This window comes from Moschus berezovskii, chromosome 26, assembly GCF_049115385.1.
Source record: "Moschus berezovskii isolate FMDL1 chromosome 26, NW_MosBer_1.0, whole genome shotgun sequence".
In the NCBI taxonomy this organism is placed as follows: Eukaryota; Metazoa; Chordata; class Mammalia; order Artiodactyla; family Moschidae; genus Moschus; species Moschus berezovskii.
Window position 1 is genome coordinate 10,644,647 of NC_142485.1, and position 21,486 is coordinate 10,666,132.

General features: G+C 37.4%; 2 protein-coding genes across 3 annotated transcripts in view; both read left to right on the forward strand.

Moving 5' to 3' along the window:
• LOC129549236 (A disintegrin and metallopeptidase domain 3-like) overlaps positions 1–3,825 on the forward strand; it is a 133,486-nt gene extending 129,661 nt beyond the window's left edge. The window contains exons 21-22 of the mRNA XM_088832665.1: positions 2,204–2,245; positions 3,753–3,825. Coding sequence (XP_088688791.1) covers positions 2,204–2,245; positions 3,753–3,825 — 115 coding nt within the window. The remainder of the gene's footprint in view (positions 1–2,203; positions 2,246–3,752) is intronic.
• A 7,880-nt stretch (positions 3,826–11,705) lies between these two features.
• The window catches only part of ADAM2 (ADAM metallopeptidase domain 2), a 105,374-nt gene continuing 95,593 nt past the window's right edge, over positions 11,706–21,486 (forward strand). For both annotated transcript variants that reach the window (XM_088832656.1, XM_055416274.2), the window contains exons 1-3: positions 11,706–11,760; positions 12,343–12,419; positions 15,286–15,341. In XM_088832656.1, the coding sequence (XP_088688782.1) occupies positions 11,706–11,760; positions 12,343–12,419; positions 15,286–15,341 (188 nt within the window). The remainder of the gene's footprint in view (positions 11,761–12,342; positions 12,420–15,285; positions 15,342–21,486) is intronic.

Consider the following 21,486-nt stretch of genomic DNA (forward strand, 5'->3'; position numbering starts at 1 on the left):
TCTTAAAAGTGAAAGTGTTAGTCTCTCAGTCGTATCCGACTCTTTGTGAACCCATGGATTATAGCCTACCAGGCTCCTCTGTCCCTGGGGATTCTCCTGGCAGGAATACTGGAGTGATTTGCCATGCCCTACTCCAGGGTATCTTCCCAACCCAAGGAACTGAACAGGCATCTCCAGCACCAAGGGCATCCCTTGTGGCTCAGCTGATAAAGAATCCGCCTGCAATGCTGGAGACCTGGGTTTGATCGCTGGGTTGGGAAGATCCCCTGGAGAAGGAAAAGGCCACCTACTCCAGTACTCTGGCCTGGAAAATTCCATGAACTCTCTCAAAGAGTCGGACATGACTGAGCGACTTTCACTTTCACTCCTGCACTGCAGGCAGATTCTTTACCATTTGAGCCACCAAATGGTGGCTTATAAGTCACTTGTAATGCTTATAATTCTACCAAATGTTTAGAAATATACCAGATTTTTTTTCAAACCTTAGGCACATGGGTATCCTTCATGTCCATATAGGCCCAGGAACAACTGAATTTACTCAGTAAATCCTCAGTATCTTTCTAGTAGAAAGCCATGTTGGCTATAATTGCTTTAGACGGTTCTGTCTACTTCCTAAGCAACCCCATTTTCCTTGTCTTGACATCTGGTGGTGCCAAGAAGCTAGAATAGGCTGGAAGGAAAAAGAGTTCCAGAAAAACATCTATTTCTCGTTTATTGACTATGCCAAAGCCTTTGACTGTATGGATCACAATAAACTGTGGAAAATTATTCAAGAGATGGGAATACGAGACCACCTGACCTGCCTTTTGAGAAACCTGTACGCAGGTCAGGAAGCAACAGTTAGAACTGGACATGGAACAACAGACTGGTTCCAAATAGGAATAGGAGTACATCAGGGTTCTCTATTGTCTCCCTGCTTATTTAAGTTATATGCAGAGTACATTATGAGAAACACTGGGCTGGAAGAAGCACAAGCTGGAATCAAGATTGCTGGGAGAGATATCAATAACCTCAGATATGCAGATGGCACCACCGTTATGGCAGAAAGTGAAGAAGAACTAAAGAGCCTCTTGATGAGAGTGAAAGAGGAGAGTGAAAAAGTTGGCTTAAAGCTCAAAGTCCATCTAGTCAAGGCTATGGTTTTTCCAGTAGTCATGTATGGATGTGAGAGTTGGACTGTGAAGAAAGCTGAGCACCGAAGAATTGATGCTTTTGAACTGTGGTGTTGGAGAAGACTCTTGAGAGTCCCTTGGACTGCAAGGAGATCCAACCAGTCCATCCTAAAGGAGATCAGTCCTGGGTGTTTATCGGAAGGACAGATGTTGAAGCTGAAATGCCATTACTTTGGCCACCTAATGCGAAGAGCTGACTCATTTGAATAGACCCTGATGCTGGGAAAGATTTGGGGCTGGAGGAGAAGGGGACAATGGCATCACCAAGTCAGTGGACATGAGTTTGGGTAATCCCCGGGAATTGTTGATGGACAGAGGGAGGACAGGCGTGCTGCAGTTCATGGTGTTGCAAAGAGTTGTACATGGTTGAGTGACTGAACTGAACTGACCTGAACTGAATGATGAATAGAGATGGGTCAGCACAGAAAATGGGGCCGGAGACAATAAATAGAGATGGGTCAGCATAGAATATATGGGGCCAGTGACGATGAATTGGAAATGATGATGGAAAGGTTAGCCGTGCTGCAGTCCATGGGGTCGCAAAGATTCGGACACGACTGAGCGGCTGAACTAAACTGAATGATGATGAATAAAGATGAGGCAGCATAGAATATGGGGAAGGTGAGAAAATATAAGATCACACAGAGTGAGGGAAAGCACATATGAAGGACATGGCCTATGTTACATGAAATTAATATTGTTCATGTGTTTCTGAAATTAGAGTTAAGGTACTTGCTCAGTTTTTCCTTTTTTTAGAACAGAATTTAATTACTTTTTTAAAATGAGGTATAATTACAATATATGGTACTACTTTCATGTGTATAATACTTTGTATATAATGTAAAATGATCATAGTAAGTCTAGTTAATATTTGTAGGATATATGCTCCCTGAATGGGATATAGGAAGAAAAGTGGATATTGGTACATATTGACTGAGTAATTAGTAAAAGTCTAGCTGTTTTTGTTTTCTTGAGTTTACTTAAGATACAGTGTTTCCTAACCTTAAAACAATTCTATTTCTTTCATACAGATCTCCATCTGAAATCAGTAGTAACAGCAGTCAGTCTTACAGGTAAAGGTGAAGTTAAATAATCAAATTATTGACAAAATGATATAATTCATTAAATATTTTTTAAAATATTTTAACAGTACTTCAGTATAGGAAATATATTATTTCCATTTATTGTTTCCAATTATCTCCTCATTTTGATATCTAGTCGTTACTATCATATACTAAAAGAAAGACTAAAACAAAGCATTTGGTGTTGATATTACTTTATACTTCTATAGAAATATTTCATGTTAACTCACATTATCCAGATTCATTAGCCACAATTTTTGTAAAAAGAAATGACTTTAAAGAGATCTTAAATGCATTCTTAAATATTTATGAGCAATCATGTATTTGTTTGGTGTATTTAAGATACTAATCTGTGTTAACAAATTGTCTAAATGAAAGTTTTGCACACATTGTCTCCCAACACTTGTATTTCTTCCTCATTAACTCCCTGGTTATTGGTCTACTTATTTTAGAAATAAGAAAACAGATATAAAGAATGTATAGAATGGTATAGAATGTATACTATATACACTATATAGAATGGTAGTAAGTTTTTGAGTTTGAGTTTAAGATAATCAGACTCCAGGGTTGAAACTCTTAAAAGTGAAAGTGTTAGTCACTCAGTTGTGTCTGACTCTTTGCGACCCCATTGACTGTAGCCTACCAGGCTCCTCTGTCCTTGGAAATCTCCAGGCAAGAATATTGGAGGGGGTAGCCATTCCCCTTTCCAGGGTATTCCCTACCCAGGGATCGAGCCCAGGTCTCCTGCATTACAGGTGGATTATTTACCCTCTGAGCCACCAGAAAAGTCCTGAAACTCTTAAGAACTCCACAGTTTTGCCACATATTTTCTGATATAAGACTGGGGATGGGAATGGTATTTACATTTATTGAGGACCTAATAGATGCCAGGCAAACGCTAAAATACACTCACCCTCCAAAGCAGAAGAATAATTCTTTACAGTAAGATGAGATAAAGAAGGCTTCTGTATACACTGTTCATATTCCTAAATCAAATGTGTAAAGAAATTGTGATATATGATATTTCACATATTAGTCATCACTAGGAGTAAAAGAAAAAAATCAGAAACTCATCTAAGAATGAGATCCCAAGTTCATCTCTTTACTTACCTGCCATATGTGACCATGATGGAGAATAAAGTCAGTGGATCTCTATTTCCTTTTCTGCCACCAAAGAAAATATTTACAACTCGTAGCCTCAATGTAGTCTTATTTCTGCCTAGAGTGGCCTCTACCTCTTCTCTCAGCAAGATATTAAAAGCCAACAGCTTAGGTGGAGATTTTGGCCCTTGGCTGTCTTCTTCTCATGTCCTACAGTTGTAGTTTCGTCATCATGCTGAGTGCCTTCACCTGCACTTTTCACCTCCACACAACTTTACTCATTTTCTCCTAGAGTGATACACTGAGCTCTCCATCTCCTGGATTTTTTTTTTTCCAACTCTTAAGTCATAGCTTCAATCTCATGCTTTCATTTGCATTTTTTCCCTGTTTCTCACAGCCTTCTCCTGCCAGCAGTACTTTATGGTCATATTAAGGACTTGCCTCCAGAATTTGACACTTTCATTCCATAAACATATTTTATAAGTTGACTGTAAAGTGTGCTGAAAGGTAATTCATTATATGGAAAAGATGAGAGAAGGAGGAACTGGGGAGCAATTTTAAATATGGCCGACTGAGTAGGCCCTGTTGAGCAAATGATGTGTCAGCGATGATGGGAGGTACAAATAATTATGCAGTTTAGATGTTTGAAAGGAGTCACCTGAGTCAACTCACAGAAGGCTTTTACTTGGATGCAGGGCAACAAGAGAGGATACAGGCATACACTGGGAGCCAGAGAGACATCTCTGGCACAAAGTTCCTTATTTTAAATTGTAAACAGTCCATCATAAATCCAACTGCCCTTATCTCAGCAAAAAGAGAAGCCAGGTATTCAGGCTTTCCCACAGGTAAAGACAGAGCTTCCCACAGGTAGATTCACAGCTCCACTGCAGCTGTAAACCACCTCTCTCTCACCCAGGCATCGAGCTGGCAGGGCTATCAATGCATGGACCTGGGTAGGAGCATTTCAAGCACATGAATTATCTATCAGAAAGAAAAAAAAAACCCTCAGGACTGATTCAGAGAAAAAGGATGTTACCTCAAACCAGGGATAGTAAAGATGGTCTTAGAAATACATTTTGAATGTGAACCATTAGAGTGAGTTGACAGTTTGGATGTAGAGTCTAAGAAACAGTGCTTAAGTGATGTTCATTGCTTCTAGAGCAGGAAGACAGCAAGGCTACATAGTTAACCCAGAGCTCTCTGTTCCTAAATGTGTGCTCTTAAAATATTTAAAAAATTTACTTTACAGTTTACGGGTGATGAAAGAAAAGATCTGCATAGGTAATCATGAGCCAAGACAGGTGTCTGATATGCCATGATACAAAGGTTACATTTTCTCATTTATCTCAATAGGAATGTAGTTAAAGTATTTTTGAAGTGGTAAAGGAGGATTTAGCATGATATGGTCTGCCAGTTTCACTGGGATAAATTAGGTATGCAGTCAGATTTAGTCAGAATGGAGACTAGTGAAACAAAATGAACAGTAAAATTGTGAAGCGGGCAGGACTGAATAAGACGGAAAGAATAGCAAAGTGTTGAGAGACCTAACAGGAGTAGACTTGGTTGAAGTGCTGACTGGCTGAAGGTATTTGGTTTAGAATAAAAGAGATCTGCAAAGACTTAAACAGTCCGACACAATGGATAATAAGGCCTTTTACTATTGACATACTGTATAGCAGGTGAGAACCAGTTTGGTTTTGGAGTGATGAAGTAAGTAAAAAAGGAGTTTGTTTTGAAGATATGTATGTGGGACACCTGTCAGAGAAGCACAGAGGACAGAGAGGAAGCACAGAGGAAGTTCTGTTCCTCTGTATATAAAATAGAGAAAATAATCGTTATTAATAATAGTGATTATTGTTCCCTCTTCACATGTTGTATTGCTCATGATTTTCTTCGACCCATGTTAAACTTGTGTAAATGAGACATATATTAACACTATTTTATACCATTGCCTTTTAATGTGGCTATCACAGATGATATGGGGGGAAAAATTAAAAGAAAAAAACTTGGGTTTGCAAAATGTATGGCGCACAGACGTAAACTGTGACAGTATAAATTTTCTTCGCATACTATTTAATTGATATGCATGTAGTTGTGAAGTGAAATTAGAAAGCTTTTATTAACAACTTATAAAATGTAGCGTTTCTATTTTTCTGTATTTCTTTTACAGCAGTGACTAAACAAAAAACAAAACAAAACACAGCTTGGAGAAAAGATATTAGCAAGAAACTGGCATGATTCAAGAACGAAGAAAAAAAATCTTCTCTTTTTCCTTTTGTGATGACCTAAAGCTTTCAGTTTCACAAAGCCAAGTAAATCCTGTGAGTGAAAATATGCAGGCTTGTGTCTATTGATTCTGTTCTCGAACCCAAGTTCACATGTTCGACTCAGAGTAGAAACTTAAGAGTTTGGAGCAGAGAAAGGTTTATTGTAAGGGCCAAGGAGAACCTTCAGCTAATGTTCAAAAACCCCAAGCTCACTGATACTTTTAGGGGAAGCATTTTTATAGGTAAAATTTGGGGCAAGGGCTGCAAGGTGTGGAACTTCCCTCTGACTGGTTGGTGGTGAGATAACGGGGCCGTGTCCCCCCATCTCAGTCATCAGCCTTTCCAATCAGTGTGGGTCCACTTGCCTGTGGTCAGCCTGAAGTGACCGCCTCCGTCTGGGTGGAAGGGGCCCTAGTTCCTGCTGAAGAACTCAAAGATATGTACAAACTACTAGGCACATCTCCCGAGGAGAGGCCAGCACCAGGCCCCTTGCTGCACTATTGTTTCTTCCTGCCTTCCCTCACTTCCCTGGTTAGCAACTGTTTGAATATGCCCTTTGGAACTCATGGAAGGTCGAGGAAGCTGAAAGCCTTTTTCCTTTAAATAAGAAATGGGAGACACGGAAAGACTTTTGTGTCCAGGAGGGTCCCACAGGGTCCTGCTCAGCTTCAGTCCTTCTACCTCCATAATCCTCTAGTAGGAAACAGGAAAGTTGGTCTCTTTCAAACCTGGAAGGTTGTTCCATCCCAAACATTCCATCATGCCCTCAGATTCCCAAAGCCCTGGGACTCACTCCCATCTCAAGAGAGGACCCCTGGGTCCACTCTCTCCAATAGCTCATGATTCTCACACCCTCCCCTTCCAAGTTCTGGGATGTTGAGAGGAAGGCTTTACAAGTTCTACACAACTTAAAAGGATGATATGGGAGAAGGGTCTTTGAACAACTCTGGCCAATAAAACCAACATCTTAGAAGAAGTGGACCATTTCCATCAGAAACAGAATTTTTCCTAATAAATATAAAAAGAGTATACAAATATTTGTAAAGAAAGGAGCTGTATAAGTAAAAATCAAAACAAAGCAAGAAAGCAACAACAATAAATATCTGTCTCACAAAGAAAATCCTAAATCCAAATCACTCTACTTCTAGAAAGCAGCCTATATGTATAAGAAAGTTGTTTTAAGTTGCTCGTCTCTTTCCTGCCTAGAGAAGTTTCTTCAGTGTTTGTTGCAAAGCTAATCTGGTGATGCTGAATTCTCTTATTTAGATTTTGCTTGTCTGTACAGCTTTTGATTCTTCCATCAAATCTGAATGAGAGTTTTGCTGGTATGAATATTCTTGGTCATAGATTCTCCAGTAACCCACTCCAATATTCTTGCCTAGAGAATCCTTCAGACAGAGGAGCCTGGTGGGCTACAGTCCATGGGGTCATAAAAAATTGGACATGATGGAAGCAACTTGGCATGGCACAGCACAGGTTCTTCCCTTTGATCACTTTAAATATATCATGCCACTCCATCAGGCCTGCAGAGTTTCTGCTGAGAAATCAGCTGATGACCTTATGGGAATTCCCTTGTATATTATCATTTTTTACCTTGTTGCTTTTAATATTTTTTTCTTAGTCATTAGTTTTCATCCATTTGATTACTATGTATCTTGGTATGTTTCTCCTTGGGTTTGTCCTGCCTGAGACTCTCTACACATCCTGTACTTGGGTGCCTATTTCCTTTCTAATGTGAGGGAAGTTTTCAGCTGTTATCTCTTCAAATATCAGGGATGTATGTAATATGAATATTGGTGCCTTTAATGCTGTCCCAGAGATCTCTTTAAAAATCTTCATTTATTTTCATTATTTTTTCTTTGTTTTGTTCTATAGCAGTAATTTCCACCATTCTGTCTTCCAGGTTACTTATCTGTTATTCTGCCTCATTTGTTCTGCTATTTATTCCTTTAGTATTTTTTTGAATTATTTCAGTTGTTGTTTGTTCATATCTGTTTGTTTGTTCTTTAGTTCCTCTGCGTCTTTGTTAAATATTTTTTGCATCTTCTCAATCCTTGCCTTCATTCTTTTTCTGAGATCTTAATCATCTTCACTATCATTATTCTGAATTCTTTTTCTGGGAGTTGGCTAGCTTCTCTTCACTTTGCCGTTTTTCTGCAGTTTCATATTGTTCCTTCATCTGGGATCCATTCCTCCGCCAATTTTGACTTAACTTTCTGTGATCGCAGTTTCCATTCTGCAGGCTCAGGGTTGTAGTTGTTGCTTTGGCTTTCTGCCCTCTCATGAATGAGACTAAGATGCTAGAACAGGGTTCTTGGTGAGAGGAACTGATTCCTGCTCAGTGGTGGTTGTAGCTTGGTCTTGTCCCTGTTGTAGGTAGGGCTGTGCTCAGGGAGAGTTTAAGCCACTTGTCTGCTGATAGGTGGGGCTATGTCCCCACCCTGTTGGTTGTTTGAACCAAAGCAACCCAGCACTGGAGACCACAGGCTGCTTGATAGATTCTTCCCCAAACTGCTGCTGCCAGTGTCTTTGTTCCCACAGTGAGCCACAGCTGCCCCACCTCTGCAGGAGACCCTCCAATACCAGCAGCTAGGTCTGGCTCAGTGTTTTATGGGTTCACTGCTTTTTCCCCTGGATCCTGGTGCAAATGAGACTTTGTGTACACCCTCCGATAGTGGAGTTTCTGTTTCCCTCAGTCCTGTGGAAGTCCTGGGATCAAACCCCACTGGCCTTCAAAGCCAGATTCTCTGGGGACTTTTCTTTCCATTGCCAGACCCCCCAAAGCTGGGAAGCCTGATATGGGACTCAGGAATTTCACTCCTGTGGTATAACTTCTGTGGTACTATTGTTTTCCAGTTTGTGGGTCACCCAACTAGCTGGTATAAGATTTAATTTTGTCATGATTGCGCCACTCCTACTGTCTTGATGTGGTTTCTTTTTTTCTTTGGATGTAGGGGATCTTTTTTTGATAGGTTCCAGAGTTTGGGGAGGAGTTTCCAGGTGGCTGAATCTGCCTGCCAATGCAGGAGCTACAGGAGATGGGGATTTGATCCCTAGGTTGGGAAGATCCCCTGGGGGAGGAAATGTCAACCCACTCCAATATTCTTGCTGGGAAAATTCCTTGAATAGAGGGGCCTGCCAGGCTACAGTCCGTAAGGTCACAAAGAGTCTGACATGACTGAGTGACTGAACACACACAGAATTTTTTGACAATGATTGTCAATAGTTAATTGTGATCTGGGTGTTTTTTTAAGAAGGAGGTGAGATCACATCCTTCTGTTCTACCATCTTGAGCTAATTATCCAAATCACTCCACTTCTAAGTTTTAAGAAATATTAAAAGGAAAAAAAATCATAACTACACTAACTCAAAGAATAAAGGGATAATATAGCCCAATTTATTTTATAACTCCAGCACATCTCTGATACCAGAGATGAAGCTTAATGAAGCTTCATTAAAGTGAAAATGACAGGCAAATATTTATGAATTTGAATGCAAAATTTCTAAACAAAATGATGGCAAATCAATCTACAAAAATGTAAAAAGGATAATGCATCATGACAAAATAGGATGTATTCCAGGAATATAAGTCTGTTCAACACTGGAAAATCAGTAAGCTTAATTCACAACATCAATAGAAAATGGAAAAAACTATATGATCAATTTATACAAAATGAAGCTTTAGATAAAATCCAACTTTCCTGGTAAGATATTTATTATGAAAATCCCAGCAAATTGGGAAAAAAGTAAATTTCTGATCTCAAATGGGTATCTACAAAAGTCCAATGATGCAAACTCCAGTGAGGAAGATATTTGTGACTATTGTAATCCAATAAAGGCCTCATATCTAGAATCTATTAGTAAGATCTACATACAATAAAAGAGACACATGGCCACTTAATTAGAAAATGGACCAAGTTTTCAAACAGGCATTTACCAAAACTATATAAATAGCAAATAAACATATAAACTTGTGCTAAAAATCGTTAACAACCATGAATATAAAAATTAAAACAAAAATGTACAACATCTACTGGTCCACCAAAATGACTAAAATGAAATAATCATTACAACAAAAACAAATGTAAGCATTGATATGAAATGTAATTCTTGTATGTTTCTGGTGGGAATACAAATTAGTACAGTAATCTTAGAAAACTTTTTGAATGTACCTACTAACATATACACTGTGATCCAGCAACTTTACTCTAGAAATACACCCAGTGTAAATCACTAAATGGCATATACCTAAGTAAAATGTGGTATTAATGATACCACTTTAATATTAATTAATGATATTAATTAATGATAAAGGTCAGTTTATCAAGAAGACAAAATATCCCTAAATGGGCATATTAAAAAATGATACATCCTCAAAATACAAGAATCAAAAATTGACAGACCTTAAGGAAATAGAAGGGCCAAACATAGTTGGTTTTGTTTTGGTTTTGGTTTTTGGTTATTTTCACTGACCCAAAATATTTTTTTTTAATTGAAGTATAGTTGATTTACAATATATTAGTTTGAGGTGTATAACATAGTGATTCAAGAATTTTTATAGATTTTACTCAATTTAAAGTTATTAAAAAAAAATAATAAAGTTATTATAAAATATAGGCTATATTCTCTGTGCTGTGCATTATATCCTTGTAGCTCATTTATTTTATACAAAGGAGTCTATACCTCTTTTTTTTTCCCTTTTCATTTTATTTTATTTTTTAATTTATTTATTTTAATTGGAGGCTAATTACTTTACAATATTGTATTGGTTTTGCCATACATTGACATGAATCCCCCCCGGGTGTACATGTGTTCCCCATCTTGAACCCCCCTCCCACCTCCCTCCCCATCCCATCCCTCTGGTTCATCCCAGTGCAACAGCCCCGAGCATCCTGTATCACGCATCGAACCTGGACTGGCGATTCATTTCACATATGATAATACACATGTTTCAGTGCCGTTCTCCCAAATCATCCCGCCCTCGCCCTCTCCCACAGAGTCCAAAAGACTGTTCTATACATCTGTGTCTCTTTTGCTGTCTCGTGAGTCTGTACCTCTTAATCCCATACCCCTTTCACTCTCTTCCCCCATTTCTTTTTATCACTTTCTTCTCCCCACTTTATAATTTGCTTGCTATATCTGTGAGTTTGTTTCTTTATACTCATTTTTCTGTTTTATTTTTTAGACTCCAAATATAAGTGATAACATACAGTATTTGTCTTTTTCTGTCTGACTTATTTCAACAAGCATAATATCATTTGCAACAACAGATATGGACCTGGAAGGTATTATGCCAAATATGTTTTTTAATAGCTGCAACCATAATGAATAAAATTATAATCAATAGTAATTATATTCATTACTATATAATGAATATAATATAGTAATATTCATGTTCAATGCATGATATACAGCAACAAGAGAAAAAAAAATAGCTGTTACTATTCACAATATGTATGGCTCTCCTAATAATGTTAAAAGAACTTAAACATAAAAAGAATACATGATGATTAGCTCCATTTATATAAGTTCAAAAACAGACAAAACTATTGTGTTAGAAGTAGTAATTGTCAGGGTCTGCTGACAGTTGTCACAGTCTGGCAGCCATAGTATTTCTATATTTTATTTTTTCATCTGGATATAGGTATTAATTATACTGATCTGTTCACTTAAATATTGAGCTGTACATAAATATTTATTATGTATATAACATGTTTATTGATAAATATATATATATATATTTGTACACAGTATATTATATATAAAAGTTCAGTTAAGGTACAGATGAACCTTCCTGTTCAGCAGCTGCTTCTTCAACCTTCTGTTTCAAAAGTGATTCTGCACTTTCTGAGCCAGAAGGCAGAGTCACACTGGGCTGCAGCCTCCTCCTGCACAGGCTCAGGGGCCCAGGTCGCCCACGTTGAAGAGCACACAGCATCCAGAGTCTGGACCCAGGGCTCTCGCAGCCGCCGGCCTTCTGCACGCGTGCGTGGCCGTGGCGGTGGGGCGCCTCCTCGCGCTCCCCAACCGTCCTGTAGTCAAGCCAACGGCCGTCATTCGGCAGGCATCCAGGACCTCAAGCCATGCTGCGCCTTCTGTCTCTGCTCCTGGGGCTCACCAGGCTCCAGACAGACGACAGTAAGTACAAAATCCCTCTTCTGACCTGTTGGGAATGTTGGGGCTCCTTTCCGTTTCCCTCTAAGAGGCCGGCTATCTCTGTGAAAATGCTTTCTTGACCGGAGCTCCAACTGTGTAAGTCCGAAAACACTCCCGCATCGCCTCCTTTCCCAGTCAAAATCCACTTTGGTTGCGAGGGTCTTGACCACTCTTCCTGAGACCGTAGTAAATGCGTACGATGCGGATGCCGGGGCTGGAGTACATGCCTTAAGATGATTGTTTGATAGACTGCCCTGAGTTTTTGATCTCTGGGTTCTGTATTTGGAAAGCCCAAAGGCTCTGACTTTCTTTGTTCTAATAATGCTTGGACCTATTGCCTCAGGGTTACCGGAACCTGCCCAAAGGGCAATATTCCTAAAGCAGCATACTTATTTCTCTTGAAAAGATTTGTAATTCTAGAAAAAAAGTGGATATTGAGGGGGTTTGAAAAGAGAGCAGAAATGAGGGGTAGCATGTAAAATATTGTGGGTTTAGATGAGGAAATAATGAAGGAAGCTGTGAGGTGATGGATGTTGCCCCAGTAAAACATTTTGCACCTTGCAGATTCTGAAAGACTACGTGTGCAGTTTACAGTTCCGGAGAAAATACGGTCAACATCAAGTGGAGGAGTAGAAACACATGTAATTAAAGCACTAACATTTTCCACGAACTAAAGAAAGCATATCAATATTTTGTTCCTAATAAGTAAACCTGGTGTTTTGCATCCTTGCACACTTTCTGAATTTTGTATTTATCCCTAATTTTTCTTAAGTGAAAGAGCCCTTCTGAAAATGAAGCAGGATTAACAGTGTTTCATAGAAATATGGTGAAGTGATGCTTATGTTAAAGTCCCAAGGACCATCTTCTAAATGTTTCCCTCTTGACTATCTGAATAATCTCTGACTTGATCCATTTAGAGTCTCTGGACCCTCACTCACCATGCAAGATTTGGAGGATTTTTAGTTGTTGTTTAGTAAACCTATGGCATCCTTATATGGAATGATAAACATTTGATTTAATGAAATGTTACATGAATAATTTTTACACCTTGATTGCAAACATGTTAATCATTAAGAATTTTTTCATGCCATCTTAGTTTGTCTTGGTTCAGGTATTAGTTTTCTCTTTCTTATTCTTTGAATCAATTAGAAAGATTCTTATCTTTTTTTTATTAATTTCCAGAATAATTTCTAAAGCAGTGAAGTATGGTTTTTGAAAAACTATACCTGAATTTTCTTTTTGACTGAGTCGTAAATGTTTAGATAATTTGAATGAAAATACTTACTTAGCAACTACTTACTGCTCACCCTAACAGATATTATAAACTTAAAATTGTCAATATATAATTTATAAGGGAATATGTATTTAATGAAAACTTTAAATTATTTAAATAGAAAACAAGAAGTGAGACATTTAGCAGCATTTTAAGAGTGTTTTATCTTTTATGAAAAAAAATCTATAGAATTACTTGGTCATATTAGAAAATATTCACAGAATCTACTTAAGAGGGAAATGTCTTCAACCAGGTTTTACCAGATTCTATGACAGTAATTCCTGTAAGGGAAGTAGAAAAAAAATCTTTCCTCAACTGTCAAATTCATGAGGGAAAATTTTTGACTATTTTGTTGATATCTCTGATTCCAATGCCTAGAACAGTAATGGATACAAATAAGGGATTAATAGTCTTTTTTGAACTGATAAAGTTATCACGCCTACCGATTTCACAAATGCTACAAACACAATATGCAACGTGCTATATTTATAATTATTTTAATTAAGAAATTATCATAAGAGAATATTCAACTTAAAAGACTAGAAGACTTTTTAAATATGAGTGGAATTTCTATATGTGAAAGATATGCATGTAAAATCAAGAATTAACAGTAGACCAGAGACAGCTGAAGAAATAAACAGAGACAACATATAAATGGCTAAACAAAAAAGGGAGAATTAGAGGTTTTTAGGTACAGAATAATTAGAATTCCTGGAAAAGAGAGAGAAAAAGTCTGGAGAAGAGGATACATTAAACATAGATGAACTGAGATCAGGTATCACAACACAGAGTAAATGCAGTTTATTAGAAATTAGAGTACATTAACACTTTCCGATTACAGAGAAGAAAATATATTAAATAATGTACTTCAGCAGGTAGAATTTGAAACTGAGACAAAGAACAACATAAAAGCAGGAACTGGTGAAAAGTATGAATATGTATCAGTTCAGTTCAGTCGCTCAGTCGTGTCCGACTCTTTGCCACCCCATGAATCGCAGCACACCAGGCCTCCCTGCCCATCACCAACTCCCCGAGTGTACCCAAACTCATGTCCATCGAGTCGGTGATGCCATCCAGCCATCTCAACCTCTGTCGTCCCCTTCTCCTCCTGCCCCCAATCCCTCCCAGCATCAGGGTCTTTTCCAATGAGTCACCTCTTCTCGTGAAGTGGCCAAAGTATTGGAGTTTCAGCTTCAGCATCAGTCCTTCCAGTGAACACCCAGGACTGATCTCCTTTAGAATGGACTGGTTGGATCTCCTTGCAATCCAAGGGACTCTCCAGAGTCTTCTCCAACACCACAGTTCAAAAGCATCAATTCTTCGGCGCTCAGCTTTCTTCACAGTCCAACTCTCACATCCATACGTGACCACTGGAAAAACCATAGCCTTGACTAGACAGACCTTTGTTGACAAAGTGATGTCTTTGCTTTTTAATATGCTATCTAGGTTAGTTATAACTTTCCTTCTAAGGAGTAAGTGTCTTAATTTCATGACTGCAATCACCAAGAAATTGAATATGCAATTGTAATTGTAACAAATAAAAGAATGCAAAGCATACATATGTCTCGATACAATGGAGAATTAAATTTTAAATAAAACTTTAAACTTTGATTAAATTTATTCAGAAATCCCATACATTTCAAATTGGATTTTAAAATATATACCTACAAAAGGAACATCTAAATCACAAGGGAACAGAAAGATCTAGCACAGAAATAAGAAAAATTGTACAAAGCAAATAGTAAAGTTAGCATTTACTATACAACCATTATTTATCAGGCAAAATTTATCTTAATATTAACAAAATCAATGAATATTCCATCCAAACTTGGAACAAATTTTATAAAATCTATAAATATGAAACATGTGCAGTTAATTCTTTGCTATACTATGTAAATTTTCTATTGAGTAGTTATATTCTTTTAAGTGCAAATTTTGCAATGACTTCATTATTAAACAAACACACGGATTAAAATAATCAATGTTTTAGGTTCTATCTTATCGGCTAAACATTAAAAATAAAAAAAACTGCACAAATTATATTTTTCCACCTCTTTAAAATGAAGCAAATCTTTTAATATTTGATTCCATTGGAATATGTCAATATTATAAATTTTCCTCTTTTTATTTTATTAGTGTGCTTTAGGATGTGATTATTGGTAACATAAAAAATAGTTTTCTTTATAACATTTTTCTCACTTTTCTTTTGCCTTTTTAATCCACTCTCCTGCCAGGTATCCTACAACATTTTAATTGAAGGGAAAACATACACTGTGAACCTAATGCAAAAGTAGGTGACCTACATTATTTTATCACCTTTTATTTTGTTCTATTTATAATTACTGTTTATATTTATTCAGAAATTAATTATTTTACATTCTTTAGTATTTTCAGTTGCTGGCTATTTGTCTCTTATTTTATGCTTCAGAAAAATCTTTTAAGCTTATATATTAATTATCTTGAAATTTTCATTAATATATAAATATGACTTGTTTTCAAGTTCTCATATTCAACTGTATTTGAAAGAACATAGTGGATTTTTGAGTGGAAAGAACAATGATTTTTAAATTATTTTATACATCAGAATGTATTAAGGACTTGGAATATAACTGTAATTACCCAAACTCAATCCTATACAAGCTGAGGAAATTAGTTAAAAAAAAAAAAAGGCACACCATATTTGGGAATAAAGAAAAATCAAAACTGTAGTGGTCTTTTTTCTATGGGTCCTTTATTAAAAGTTTTAGTCAGTCTGTCTCTTTATATTATCTTCATCAAGAATATTCTGGCTTTTCTTACCACTTTCATTTTCATATATTTTACAAAAAACTCGTCCACAAAGAAATGTCCATAGATATTGATTGTGGCTTCATTGAATCTCCATAGTACTTTTGGAGGAATTTTTCCTGTCATTCCCTTTCAATTTTTTATTCAGTCAGGAATTTTTTAAATTGTGTCTGAAACTCTTCTAATGCAATCCAAATGATTATTTTCTTTGTAGGTATTATTATTTTCATATTTTAAAAGAAATCTTTGTCTCCATACAGTCATGAATTCAAGCTGCCACTTTTGTCTAACAGTTTGTATTGTTTTCACTTTCATGCTCAACTCTAGGATTCATCCAGAATTGATGTTTGTGTGTTTTATGAGCATGGGAATCCAGATTTGAATATTTTTTTGTATTAGCCTCCAATGAATCCAGCACATGCTACTGAAAAAATAATTTTCCCATTTCACTGTAATGAAATGTTTGTCATGATTCGAAAGAGTGTTTATGACAGGGATCTCTTTCTGGACTATTTTCTCTAATTTTAGGTTTACTCCCGAGCCCTATTTATCTGTACAGCTATCACACAGTATTAAGTACTGTACTAAGTCTAGCTGTGTTCAACAATTTTACGATGCTCTTGTTTTTCGTGATCCTTTGATTTTCCATATTATGTCTGAAGTCATTTTTGTCTTTTGTACATTTTATTTTATATTCCTTTTTCCTTCATAGTCTCCATTTTAATGAATCTATTATTTTATATTATGCCATTTTCTCCCAATTAAATTCTTTGTTATAAATCTTTTTACTATTCTTCAGTAGTTTCTCTAGACTATCATATTAATTCCTGAATTATTGACTCTAACATAAATCATTACTTTTACAACTTACTCCACATTGTTGGGGGCTTCCTTGAAGGCTCAGATGCCTGCAATGCAGAAGACCCTGGTTAAATCCCTGGGTTGGAAAGACCCCCTGGAAAAAAAATGGCTACCCACACCAGTGTTCTTGCCTGGAGAATTCCATGGACAGAGGAGCCTAAGTGGGCTGCAGTCCATGGGGTCAAAGAGTCAGAGACAACTGAGGAATTAACACACACACATACATTGTTAGATCATTAAGCCTTTTTCATTTCACTTGTCTTCTACTTTTCATTATTTTTCTTGTATGCTTTTAAGCCCCAATGTACTATTATGATTATTTTTTGAACAGTCAATGTCCCTTTATAATTAAGCATGAATTTACCCATTCTGGTGCTCTTCATTTTTCCTACATTTGTTTCTATCTGCAGTTAGTTTCTTTATGTCTCAGAAATTCTCCTCACTTCTATTGTAGGTCTGCTTGTTTTTGATTAGCTTGCACTCAGTGTTAAATATTAGCCTTTTTCTTTTTCTTTAAATATTTCAATTTATTGTATATCAAATTTATTTAAGTTGAAAATATACAAAAATTATATATATATATATTATGTTTTAAAAGTAAAGGATTTAGAAAGAAGTTCACCGAAAAAGTTCACAGTAAAATTCCTGAGCAGTGGCATTGCAAGTGATTTTTTTTCTATGTACATTTACACATTTTTCTAAATTTTCTAGAACATACAGTTCCCTCTGTCAATTGTAACAAATCACCACAAACAGAGTGGATTACCACAACAGAAATTTATTGCCTCATATTTTTGGAGGCCAGAATTCTGAAATTAGTATCACTGAGATAAAATTAAGATGTCAGCAAGACTAGGCTCCCTGGGGGTTATGAGGCATAGTATATTTTCCACCCCTCCCTGTTTCTGGTGTTTGCCAGCTTTCCTTAGCCTGTGACCTTATCATTTGTATCTTCAGGACCAGCATCTTTCAAATCTCTCTCTGCTCCATCTTCACCTCACCTTTCCCTTTTCTCTTAAAAAAAAATTAGATGAATTGAGAGAGTAGCAATGAAACATGCACTACCATGTATAAAACAGATAACTAGTGGGAAGTTGCTATATAGCACAGGGAGCTCAGCCTGGTGCTCTGTGATGACCCAGATGACGGAGTGGAAAGGGTTGAAGGGGGGCTTTCAGGAGGGAGAGGGATTTTTTTTTTTCAGTCGCTCAGTCGTGTCCCACTCTCCGCGACCCCATGAATCACAGCACGCCAGGCCTCCCTGTCCATCACCAACTCCCGGAGTTCACTCAAACTCATGTCCACAGAGTCGGTGATGCCATCCAGCCATCTCATTCTCTGTCGTCCCCTTCTCCTCCCGCCCCCAACCTTTCCCAGCATCAGAGTCTTTTCCAGTGAGTCAACTCATCGCATGAGGTGGCCAAAGTATTGGAGTTTCAGCTTTAGCATCAGTCCTTCCAATGAATACCCAGGATCGATCTCCTTTAGAATGGACTGGTTGGATCTCCTTGTGGTACAAGGGACTCTCAAGAGTCTTCTCCAACACCACAATTCAAAAGCATCAATTCTTCGGCAATCAGCTTTCTTCACAGTCCAACTCTCACATCCATACATGACCACGGGAAAAACCATAGCCTTGACTAGATGGACCTTTGTTGGCAAAGTAATGTCTCTGCTTTTTAATATATTATCAAGGTTGGTCATAACTTTCCTTCCAAGGAGTAAGCGTCTTTTAATTTCATGGCTGCAATCAGCATCCTCAGTGATTTTGGAGCCCCCAAAAATAAAGTCTGACACTGTTTCCACTGTTTTCCCATCTATTTCCCATGAAGTGATGGGACCAGATGCCATGATCTTTGTTTTCTGAATGTTGAGCTTCAAGCCAACCTTTTCACTCTCCTCTTTCACTTTCATCAAGAGGCTCTTGAGTTCCTCTTCACTTTCTGCCATAAGGGTAGTGTTGTCTGCATATCTGAGATTATTGATATTTCTCCCAGCAATCTTGATTCCAGCTTGTGCTTCTTCCAGCCCAGCGTTCCTCATGATGTACTCTGCATAGAAGTTAAATAAGCAAGGTGACAATATACAGCCCTGACGCACTCCTTTTCCTATTTGGAACCAGTCTGTTGTTCCATGTACAGTTCTGACTGTTGCTTCCTGACCTGCATACAGGTTTCTCAAGAGGCAGGTCAGGTGGTCTGGGATTCCCATCTCTTTCAGAATGTTCCACAGTTTATTGTGATCGACACAGTCAAAGGCTTTGGTATAGTCAATGAAACAGAAATAGATGCTCTTCTGGAACTCTCTTGCTTTCTCCATGATCCAGCGGATGTTGGCAATTTGATCTCTGGTGCCTCTGCCTTTTCTAAAACCTGCTTGAACATCTGGGAGTTCACGGTTCACATATTGCTGAAGCCTGGCTTGGAGAATTTTGAGCATGACTTACTAGCGTGTGAGATGAGTGCAATTGTGCAGTAGTTTGAGCATTCTTTGGCATTGCCTTTCTTTGTGATTGGAATGAAGACTGACCTTTTCCAGTCCTGTGGCCACTGCTGAGTTTTCCAAATTTGCTGGCATATTGAGTGCAGCACTTTCACAGCGTCATCTTTCAGGATTTGAAATAGCTCAACTGGAATTCCATCACCTCCACCAGCTTTGTTCATAGTGATGCTTTCTAAGGCCCACTTGACTTCACATTCCAAGATGTCTGGCTCTAGGTCAGTGATCACGTTATCGTGCCTATCTTGCTCGTGAAGATCTTTTTTGTACAGTTCTTCTGTGTATTCTTGCCACCTCTTCTTAATATCTTCTGCTTCTGTTAGGTCCATACCATTTCTGTCCTTTATCGAGCCCATCTTTGCATGAAATGTTCCCTTGGAATCTCTAATTTTCTTGAAGAGATCTCTTGTTTTTCCTATTCTGTTGTTTTCCTCTGTATGGGATACATGTGTACTTATGGGGATATATGTGTACTTATGGCTGATTCGCATTATACGTCAGAAGCCAACACAACATTGTAAAGTAATTATCCTCCAATTAAAAATAAATCTTAAAAACAAAAGAAGAAAGAAGATAATTTTTATGTGAGTAGAGTTGGTTTACAATATTGTGTTAGTTTCTACTGTACAACAAAGTGAATCAGCCATATGTGTACATACATCCCCTCTTTTTCAGATTTCCTTCTCATTTAGGCCACCACAGACCACTGAGTAGTTAGTTCCCTGTGCTATACAGTAGGCTCTCATTGGTTAATCTGCTTTATACATAGCGTCAACAGTGTATCTACATCAATCCCAGTCTCCTAATTCATTCCACCCCTCTCTTTTCCCTCTTGGTGTTCATATGTACATTTTTTTTTTTAACAACTGTGTCTCGCCTTATTCTTAAAACCTTTTTTGCTGGAATAACTTCTGGGATGACCTTTTTTAAATGACTTTTGTCCTTTAAAAGTATTTATTTTGTTGTCTTCTGGCTTTCTTTCTCATTTGTATTGACAACTTAAGTTCTCAATCTTAGTGCCCTTCTTTGAAGGGAACATCTTTTTCTTCTTAATACTTACAAGGTTTTATTTTGGTTTTCATCAGCCTTTAAAACTAGTAATGTAGCTGTAATTTTTCTTTGCTTTTATCATTCTTGAATAAAATAGGATTTATTGAGTCTATATCATCAATTTTGAAAAAAAAATGGTCTTATTTTCAGAGATTTAAATTAGCTACTCTGTGCAACTTCAAAATTTGGCAAATGATTTTACAGGGAAAGAAGCTATGTATTTGATACAACTTAGATGGACAGGGAGGCCTGGCGTACTGCGATTCACAGGGTCGCAAAGAGTCGGACATAACTGAGCGGCTGAACTGAACTGAACTGAAATATTCATGTGTTTATTCCAGAGCTGCACAGCCACCAAAAGTTCTGCTGGTTTCTAGACTCCTCAGTAATAACTTCCTCCCTCAGCCAAGCATAGATATATGACTTCTTTGCCAGAAAATCAATAACTGTATATCACTAACTAAGCCTCTCCATAGAACTTTCACCCAGAATCTGTGCATTCCATGGAGCTCCACTCCACTGTGTGTTATTTTGTCTTTTGCTACAGGAATGAGAAAAATTTTGTTCTGCTTGTCAGTGGTTTGGCTCTTTGAACTTTTGCTTTAACAAATCCAGACTGCCATGACAGTCACCAATCTTTATACTACACATATTAGGAAAATGAAAATTACACCTACCTTTTCTTTTCATGGAGACTTTTAAACATGATCTTCCCATGTTTACAAATAATTTATTTTAAAGTGAGATCCCCACCTTGTCTGTTGACTTCATGTCATGTTAGTTCAATATTTGTTGACTGTTATTTTCCAGGTATTTTTAAAGAGCTTGAATTATATGAGTAAACAAAATGCATATGAGTTTTATATTGTCAGATGAAACTAATAATAATATGATTAAAAAAGGGATTAGAAAGAATATTAGAAAGTGACACATGCTTAAGCAAAATTATAGCGCAAGTAAGAAGTGTCATTTGAAAATTGTATGCTTCAATAATTGGAAAAGTTGCCAAGTTTTATAAACTTATCGAGAGAAGTTTTAGGAAGATGAGGGTATATAAGCAAAGACTTGAAGTAGGTGAGACAACCAACTATGCTGAAAAACATCCCAGGAAGAGGCAACAGCTAGTGCAAATACCCTGAGATGAAAGTTTGCCCATTGTGTTTAAAAAACAGCAGGGAGGACAGTGTGACAATGAGGTGAATGAGGAGAAGTCTGAAGACTAGAAATTTTGAGCAAAA